General features: G+C 45.3%; 1 protein-coding gene across 1 annotated transcript; it reads right to left on the reverse strand.

Annotated features, from left to right (window-relative positions):
- Positions 1–1428: 1428 nt before the first annotated feature.
- LOC127771802 (uncharacterized) lies at positions 1429–2588 on the reverse strand. The gene has a single exon (XM_052297738.1). It carries the CDS (start codon positions 2573–2575, stop codon positions 1574–1576), a length of 1002 nt encoding a protein of 333 aa, XP_052153698.1. The 5' UTR covers positions 2576–2588; the 3' UTR covers positions 1429–1573.
- Positions 2589–10296: the final 7708 nt, after the last annotated feature.

Consider the following 10296-nt stretch of genomic DNA (forward strand, 5'->3'; position numbering starts at 1 on the left):
GTGGGGAGGGCGCGGAGGTGGCAGTGGTGGGGAGGGGTGCGGAGGCAGTACTGGTGGGGGAGGGGCGCGAGAAGGTGCCGCCGGCCGTCTCCGACGGTGCGCGGAAGACTATGGGGAGATGACGGGGAGAAGCTCTAGGGCAAGGCCGCTCGATGGCGGTGCACTCACCCTCGGGCGAGTGCGCACACCGGTGAGGGGTCATGCGTCGCCGCCGCCGCTTTTCGCCGTTCGCTCTAGCGTCGTCGTGAGGGAAAGGAGGTGTCGCCGGCGGTCGGGAAGGATGGGATTTTGTCCCTCCCAAGTCGGCGATCGAAACCCTAAGATCGGATAGTCGGCACTGGCCAGGCCGAAATCGGCCCAAGTGGAGGCGCGTGCGGGACGGCTTCCCCGGCGCAAGCCCAGGGGGGAGCGCCCGCACATGCGCATGACGACCGTGGGTCAACCGGCCACGCCAGGAAAAGTTTGTTCTTCGTCCCTTGGCCGAATAAAAGAAGTTTAATTCTATATCTAACTAATTAAAAAAACATCCTACTTCCATGGAAGTGGTTATAGTAATTTTTTCCTAGCTTTACTAATTTATCATAAAAGGTAGATCTGTCATCTATGTTTGGATTGATTTCTTTGTTAGTGATGAGTTGTAAATTTGTATTTTTTTTTCAAAAATATTATTCTTTTAAAGTGCTCATATCACAAAATTTAATCATCTCGTTAAATTTGAGTGTTCCCGGTGCAATACACGGACACTTTGCTAGTCTATAGAAATTTTGTGTAAATTAGTTCTAAGTGCATGTATAAAGATTGAGCCTGATATAACTTCTTAGTTAATACATATTCACTTAGGCAACGTTCGTTTTGGTGAGTTAGGGTGAGAAATCACATCGTAGTCCGCGCGCATGCTTCCCAAACTACTAAACGGTGCGTTTTTGGCAAAAAAATTTCTATAGGAAATTTGCTTTAAAAAACATATTAATCTATTTTTGAAATTTAAAATAGTTTATACTCAATTAATCATGCGCTAATGGCTCACCTCGTTTTACGTATCTTCCCAATCTTTCTAATCCCCTATCCCTCAAACTCACCCTTAGAGATTATTGAGACACCAAAACATCTTAATTATTAATGCACCTAAATATTTTTTTATTATTTTCTTTTCCTTTTCTCCACCTCATGCACTGAGTTCTTGTCATACCTAGAAATCATGCTACCGAATTTACTTCCATGACGATGGAGAAAACCCATTAAGGTTATCAATTCAAAACTCAAAAGGAGGCCTAGCGACTAGCGAGCACCAGACCACCAGTGGACCGGAATGGATGAGTTTCACTGAACTACATTGTACCAACCAATGCATGCTCACCAGGATATCATGTGCAGTACATCCTACCTCCAGAAATATATACGACTTAGCAAGATCATACAGGCGTCGAAGAGAGTCGCGAGCATCCATAATTTACCCCCAATTATTTATTTAAAACATACTAGTATTATCACAGGTAAAAAAGAATATGAACCGAAAATCCTAAAATGAGAGCTTAAAAAAAATCAACTTCAATTGCTTCTTTGCAGTTCTCTGTCACAATGCGGCGCAGTACTCATTCTCGAGGGCGTCCGGCGTGGTGCGCGACCCGCCCGCCGACGGCGCGCGGACGTGCCCGACCATGGACACGCGCAACGCCTCCTCCTCGTACGCCCGCCGCGCCATCTCCACCACCTCCGACTTGCGCCGCTGGATGCTCAGCACCGCCACCAGGACCAGCCCCAGGAGCACCGTGCCGCCCGCGCCGAGCGCCGCCCCGAAGAGCGCCAGCTTCCACTTGCTCACCTCGCCGGCCTCCGCCACCACGCCGCCGCCGTCGCCTGCTCCGCCCAGGACGAGCGCGAAGTGTCCCTGGTCCCACACGTGGCAGGTGTTGCTCCCGGCCTGCACGTCGGTCACGGTGACGCTGCCGTTCAGCGCCACGGCCATGCAGAGCGGCACGGCCCCTGGCTGCAGCGCTGGGACCGCCATCGAGAAGTTGACGCGGATGGCCGCGGCCGTGACGAGCACCTCCAGCCTGGCCGTGCCACCCCGCCGCGCCAGGCCGTAGAACGTGAGCCCGAGCACCGGCGACGCGATGCGGTATCCGCCGCTCGCCGCGTACTCGTCGAACACGGACGAGAGGTTGCCCAGGTTGGCGCGCACGGCGAGCAGGTGCGAGGCTTGGCCGCGCACGGCGAGTCCCGGTGGCACGGCGAACTCCCCGAACCGGCGGACTCCGTACCTCCGGAGGCTACCTGCCCGGAAGCGCGCCACGTCGGCCGCGACGCCGGACAGGCTCCCCGGGAGCGAGAGCGGGTACGTGACGCCCGTCCGCCGGTGCCTCCCGTGGTACCACGCCTGCGCCGCCTCCTGGACGACGTCGTCAATCAGCACGGCGTCCTGCAGCTGCAGCTCCTGCAGCGCGGCGGCGCACGGCAGCGCGACGGCGACGGCCGCGGCGAGCAGGAGGAACGCCCCGCGGCTGATCAGACAGGTGGTGGACGACATGGCTGGAAATAGAAGGCGTCGCGTAAGACAGCGACAGCATGGGGACATTTTAGTTGCAGGAGTGAAAGTGAACATGAATACATGATAGCAAAAGCTCCTTTGCAAGGTGAGCGATTAATATGAGAGATGCGTCACGTCGATCTCTCTGTGACTTGCAAGTGAAGCATAATCCGTCGTGCAGCATGGCTAGAGCTGATCTAAGTTAGTGCGGTGATGAATTAGTTAATTAAATTAGTACGGGGGCAGCATGATGAATACAGAATGGTGCTGTTTATCACTACATGCAAGTGTACGTAGGGGGTGTGGTTCGCTGGGACAGGACAGTATTACGGACTTCTTGGGTCTGGTGATTAAGCCCGGTGGGGAGGAGGCAGTAAAGATTGCAACTTGCAAGGCAATAGATTGGAGAGGAATGTTCTTCACCTGTCAAGGAATGATCATGTCTGCAAAGCTCTTGCAGCAGGTGCCCCTGCCTTTGCTCCGTTTGTCAAAAGAGGCAGTCTTCATGAAACTGTACAGGCACTTCTATCTATGTGCAAGAACAAGATCGTCTTTCTGCTGAGTGTACGTGCAATGGAACGGTTCTAAGAAAGGGAAATGCCCAGATGTATGCCTGAACTATGAAAGGGGGATCAAGTGTTGTTCTTTCAGCGTACCACCGTGTTCTCTTTCAAATTGGTTATTTAAAGTGGCACCGTATCTGGTGCAAACCAGAGTTGCTGTGCAACCTTGCAAACTTACAATTAAGACCACATGATGCTCATCCGATGGCTAGGGACAAAGGTGGGTTACTTTTGCATTTAACCACCCGCACTCATCTCTGCTAATCTGTTTTATTTTTGCAAATACCCCCCTGCTTCGTGTGGCCGCCGTCCTCCGCCCTCAGCCTCGCCGCTCCCTCCGCCCTCCCGTCGTCGCCGCTCGCCGCCGCGGCCGCGTCCCCGCCCAGCCGACTCGACGCGGTCACTGGCCTGCCGAGCTGCGCCTCCCGCCGTCGCCGCTCGCCTCCGTGGCCACGTCTCCACCTAGCCGGCTCGACGCGGTCGCTGGCCCGCCGAGCTGCGCATCCCACCGTTGCCGCTCGCCGTCGCGGCCACGTCTCCGCCCAGCCAGCTCGATGCGGTCGATAGCCCGCCGAGCTGCGCCTCCCGCCGTCGCCGCTCGCCGCCGCGGCCGCGTCCCTGCCAGCCGGCTCGACGTGGTCGCTGGCCCGCCGAGCTGATATGCAATGGAATCGTGTTCTGAGATTGACACTGATGTACTGATTTTGTAATCTGAAACTCTGAAAGATTGTGACTGCAAATATGCAATGGAATTGTGTTCTGTCATTTGATAATGAGATTGAGTCAGGTGGAACCATAAAAAAGATTTTCTTGCTTGTGGTGACAGTGGAACCTATGGGTGTGTAACTGAATAATAGCCTGAATGAACTACCAGCTGTTTTCTGTGTCAATCTGTCAAACTGAATATATGCTTTATGCATTCGGATGACAGATGAACTGAAACCAGCACGGATTTTGTAATCTGTCAAACTGTCAAACTACTTGTTCTGCATTTTCTGCACATGTGCTAGAGCACAACAGCTTGATAGGTTTGATACAGGTTCAGTTTCATGTATTGTCATATATTGATGGCAAACATGTCTCAGATAAGAAGCTCTTGTTGCAGTTCAGATTTTGGCAGCATGTACCCCTTTTTACTAAATTTTGGCAGCATCTACCCATAACAAGAGCATACAGGTTAAGATTAAAATATTCACAATACGAAAATAAGCATGTCTCATTCAGGAATACATCAAGTATAGGGATACAAGTTTAGAATAAACTTCCAGCAAGTACACTTCCACGGTTCATAGTTCACAGCTTGTTTGGCCCGCGTCCACGATGATGACGGCATGATCCATGGCGGCGGCCTCAACGAAGACGGGATCAATGGCGACGACAGGATCAACGGCGCCCGCCCGCTGGTCCTACACAGAGTCTGTCGTGGAATCCGAAACGTCGCGCGTGCCGGACTCCATGGCAGCAGCGGGGGATTTCCATAAAAAAACAGATTAGCAGAGATGAGTGCGGGCGGTTAAGTGCAAAAGTAACCCACCTTTGTCCCTAGCCATCGGATGGGCATCCTGTGGTCTTGATTGAAAGTTTGCAAGGTTGCTGTGCAACCTTGGTTTGCACCAGATACGGTGCCATTTAAAGTAGTACTCGCTATGCATTTACTTTTATCTCTGTATTTACGATTTTACGTACTTCATAACAGTTAATTGGTTGTCGGTTGCAGTTATACAGGATCTAACTTCAATCAGCTCGTATTCAGCAGGTACTACTACTAACGAGCAAAGATAGCTAACTGAATTTCTTCTGAACTGAACTGAATATAGTCTGATATAGATACTGAATTTCACCTCACTCACTCAACCACAAACAGCATATTTTACCCCTCAATTCTGAGCGAGTTAAACTGCTTCTCCATCATACTCAAATCACTGTTGGTTTTGATTTTGACTGTTAAATTCTGCCATGCACGTACAGTTCTTACACTGTGTCAGTCAGAGACTTTGAGTAATTTGGAGGGATGGGTACTGGAGCCGGCCAGGGAGGCAGGGAACTCGCTTTGCGATTTGATCATGGTTGGAATGATGGCGCGGGCATCGGCGTGCTCAGGGCACCATTAGGCTTGCGTATTCTGTTGTCCATGAACGGTTTCCTCGATCCATATGGCGACATAATTGGGGGGACCAAACGCGCATTATTACAGATCAGTGTGAATAGCCATCAGCCGTTAACCAATGGTTTTAAACTGCTCTTTTTTTCTGAATCCATCGTGCGTGAGACGGAGCATTTTCGTAGCCTGTCGCTGCAAAGTTAACTAGACACGGTTTCCCATACAGCAAATCGTAAGCTAGCATCCTGGTGAGAAACTGAGCTAACCGTCCTCGCGAACTCATCCTTTTGTGTTCTTCAATAACTCGATCACCTGATAACTTTTGTGCACAATCATCATTGACGCTCCTCTCTGGCTGTATACAGACAATTGTATCAAGTCTCAGAGACAGACCATCCTATCCCACTTTCTCTGTTTATTTTCCGAGAGGGGCTTCCTGTCGCTTACATAGTTACATGGCTTTATAATAAACAGAAAATACACAGAAAGATATCTACTACTTACTTCCTCTGTCCCAATATGCTGGTCGTTTTAGGATTGATGAGTTACATTAGCAGGAGATGAAAATTACTAAGTTACCCCAAATTATTACTAGTACTAGTTGCAAGTGGTCATTTCAATCAGGAAATTAGCACAATTGGCATAAGCCACGCAAGGCACACCAGAATATTTTAAGTTTAAAATTAAGTAGTGCCACTTAAAATTAAGTAGTGCCACTTATAGAAGCAATACTAGTACTACTTCACTGCCAAAACGACAAGTATTTAGGGACTAAGGCCTTGTTTAGTTCCCACACAAATATTTTACACTCTGTCACATCGAACGTTTGAACACTTGCATGAAGTATAAAATATAGGCTAAAAAAAACTAATTGCACAGATTGCGACTAATTTGCGAGACGAATTTTTTAAGTCTAATTGCTCCATGATTTGATAATGTGGTGCTACAGTAAACATTTGCTAACAATGGATTAATTAGGCTTAATAAATTTGTCTCGCTGTTTACTGACGGATTCTATAATTAGTTTTTTTATTAGTGCTCGAACACCCCATGCAACATCCTATATAATACCCGATGTGACACGCCAAAACTTTACACCCATGGATCTAAACACCCCCTAATGTTAGGAGGCAAAACGTCAAGCAATCTGGGACGTAGTAGTTTTGTTAGAGGCAGGAGGCATGTCTAATAGCACGTTCAGTCGAACCTGCCAAAACAATGTTTACCAACTGCCCAAGCTGAGTACGGAACAGCGAAGGCGGACCATGGGTGGCGAAGCCTAACCAGCGGGAGCCAAAGCCCGTTCGCAAAGTAGCGAAGCCGATTTGGCTGGATGAAACATCTGCTCAAGGAAGCCTAATAAACAGCCTAAGAGAGGAGCCTTTAGGGCTCATGAGCTGGTAGGTTGGACCAAAAGACTATTACCCTTTGTAAATGTTACTATCCCAGAAGCGGTTATGTAAACTCACTAGCGTACAAGAACCCTAAAGTTGTAAACCTAAGGCTGTAAACTTATAAGTAGACCCTAAGGGACATGCAATAGTTGATAGAATTTTTGAGAGATTAAGACACTTTTTTATCTACATTTTCCACCAATTCGAGTGAGTCCTGCCTTTTGGCAGAGGTGTTTGTCATCAGACAATAGTTTCAATTATCAACTTCCAAGTTGAACCTTGGATAAGACGGTCGCGAACGATGCGAGTAAAACATAAGGTGGAGATACACAAAATTTAGGACCAACAGCCTACTGCTTGGACATCTGAATAAACGAGAAAAAGTTCATTTTATGTGCCTCAACTATGGGTCGAGTCTAATTCTCATACCGCAACTGGAAAACTAGATGTGGAGATTCCTCAACTGTCAAACAGGTTCATTTTGTCTCCCCAAGCGATATGGACATATGGTTATATTCTACGTGACGTGTTGACTTTGTCTTTATCTGACACGATACCTACGTGGCGCATACATGGCACTGTGATGACTATTCAGTAAAAAAAAAAGATTTGTTGGGACCAACGTATGAGTGAACACGCCCTCCCTCCTCTCTTCTCTATTTGGTGGGACCCACCTATTAGCGAGGTCATGGGTGCTAGGGGTGAATCTCGAGCTCCTCTTCAGGCTCATATCTGGCGCGCCGCTGTCATTAACGGTCGGGTTTGTCGTTGCCACCACCTTCTCCATCTCCCGATGTACAACTGACGTCGCGCATGACCACTACCTAAACCACTCACCATAAAAATAGACCTAAAAAATTGAGGCGGACCACTGGTAGCAATAGCAGGGTTTGCTCGTCTTCATCCTCCGTGGTGACGGAGCCAATACCGCCGTTGAGTCCGAGCGACTAGTAGCGTTTTTCCGTAATCGATTGATTTTTACAAGCGTCGAAAGTGATGGTGCCATGGAGCTATCTCCGCCACTAATCCCCCGAGATGGTGATGGCTGTTGTTTGCTGCTCTTAGGATTGATGGGATTTGCTGAAATAGGGAAAACATGAGGTGATGTCGGTAGTGAGGCAGCGATTGTGGTGCACCACCATTGTCTTGCTTCCCCACTCCTCGAGCTCCACAAGCCTCGGCCAGCAGGATAGACAAGATAGCTGTAGGTGGTGTGGAGGAGAAGCTGGTGACGGCGGTGGCGCCGGTGCCTGCGGATGTGCTGGCATCGGACGTCTACGTCGACATCGAGCTACCGCTCCTAAAGATGGCATCGTGCCAGGACACCTGTTCTGCCATCTTTCGACTAGATAAGGAGAGAGGACATGTGGGTCACTGACGTATGGGCTCCACATAGGCTCGGCTATTTTTAAATTCTTTGTATTTTTTTTATAAAGCCAAGTAAGCACCATGTAGGGTAAAGACCATATTAGGATTTCACATAGACACCACGTCATCCAGAATCACCTTACAAACCGTTAAGGGAAGCAATATGAACTAGTTTTTGATAGTTGAGGAGTCTATATACTGTTTCTAGTTGAGGGGTATCAAATGAACTTTTTTTGCAACTCTAGAGGACGTCGAGGCTCCAGGCCTTCACCCGATTACTTGTGCTGGGCCAGCTAATCTGCGTACAAACATTCTTCTGCTGTTCTGAATTTGAACTAAAATTCCAGCCAATACCCTGGGGTGGTCCATCGAATTGGGTCTCCAAAGTCCAAAACGAGGCATTCGGAGGTAGTATCTCAGCCTCTAGTATTTCTGAATTTTGAGTGCGTAAAGCCTCAACAATTCATTACTTGAGGTTGCACGGTCATAAAAAAAATTTCGAAAGTTGTCCTTAGAAGAACTAGCTGGGTGGCCCGCGCAATTGCACGGTTAGCACCCAAACAAAATCATATATTTTTTTATGATATTACTTAAAATTTATAAAATAGCTATTTCATTGTCTTAAGACTTTGAAAGACCAAACCTTATCATCCTCGTGTTTCTAATTATATAGTTTTTAAAAGTCACACCAGCTGCTACCCCTTATGTCATCTTCTTATTTATCTGCTTACTCGATCTACCACTATTTCTATTCATTCTTCTTAGAACCTTTAAAAATTGGATTTTATAGTTTTTAGAGTTTATTGTCACGTTGGGTTTCATTTTTATAATTTCTAGATGTCCCGTCAAACGTTGCCATTATACTCCTCTACGGCCCGTCCACTGTCTCTTTTCTTTATTGTCATTGAGATTTTAAAAATCGAACATAATTTTCGTTTGGGTTCATTTTTACTTTCTAGAAGTCCCGCCAAACCGTCAGCGGCTTTGTCATTGTACTCCTCGGCGGCTCACCCACTGTCTCCCTTCTTTATTGTCATTAAGATTTTAAAATCGAACATGATTATCATTGTTTTTTTTACTTTCTAGAAGTTCCGAACCTTTAAAAATTAGACTTGTAGTTTTATTTTTTATAATGTTTAGAAGTCCCATCAAACGATGCCACTATGCCCCTCCACAGCCCGTCCGCCGCCGACTCTTTATTGTCATTGTGATTCTAAAAATCGAACATAACTATCGTTGGAATTCATTTTTTATTTTCTAGAAGTCCCGTTAACCATTGGCGGCTCTGCAACTATACTGTTATACACCCCGCCCACTGCTTTTATTGTCATTGAGATTTTAAAAATCGAATATAATTATCAATTAATGAGGTTTGTTTTTTTTTTACTTTCTAGAAGTCCCGGCAACCACCTTACTCATTTGCTTCACAGCCTGCCTGACGTCCCTCCTTTTAATCGTCATTTAGGATTCTATTTGGTGTTTTATTAACAATTTTTATATGGCGTATTAACCGCCACCACTCTACTCCTTTATATTCTACTCCTTTATATGCATGTTACTTAATTTATCTCATCATGTATTTTAGACGGTATTTTCTTTCAATAATCTTTATTTTTATCAAAAATTTTAGTTATTTATAAATTGTATTCTTAATTAAAATCTTACATTTATTTTTCTAATTTCAGATTTTTTTAAAAAAACTTTTTAGTTAATACCGTATTGTGTTTTTTTAATGCTTTTATTTTTTATTTTCAATTTCAGTTGTTTTAAAATTGTATTTCTACTTGAACTCTCTTTTTATTTTTCTATTTTTAGATATTATTTTATTTTTTATTCTAAATTTTAATTAATCTCGTATTGGGTTCTTATATGGATTTTTCTTTCAATATCGCTTATTTTTAATTCCGAATTTCAGCTAATTTTAAATTGTATTCCTAATTGAACTCTTCTTTTATTTTCTTTTGCTAATTTCGGATTTATTTTTTTCTAATCTTTAATTAATCTCGTATTGGGTTCTTATATGGACTCTTCTTTTAATATTCCTTATTTTTAATTCTGAATTTCAGCTATTCTTAAATTGTATTCCTACTTAGACTCTCATTTCCTTTTCTAATTTTTGATTTTATTTTATTTTTATTTCGAATTTTGATTAATCTCGTATTGAGTCCTTATATGGAAAGTTCTTTCAATATTGCTTATTTTTAATTCCGAATTTCAGCTATTTTTAAATTGTATTTCTATCTGGACTCTCTTTTCCTTTTCTAATTTTGGATTTTATTTTATTTTTATTTTTGATTAATCTCGTATTGGGTTCTTATATGGAAACTTATTTCAATATTGCTT

This window comes from Oryza glaberrima, chromosome 4, assembly GCF_000147395.1.
Source record: "Oryza glaberrima chromosome 4, OglaRS2, whole genome shotgun sequence".
Taxonomy (NCBI): Eukaryota; Viridiplantae; Streptophyta; class Magnoliopsida; order Poales; family Poaceae; genus Oryza; species Oryza glaberrima.

What these genes read in the sequence shown, in the direction of transcription:
- LOC127771802 (XM_052297738.1), bottom strand. Translation starts at nt 2,575, where the DNA reads ATGTCCCCATGCTGTCGCTGTCTTACGCGACGCCTTCTATTTCCAGCC.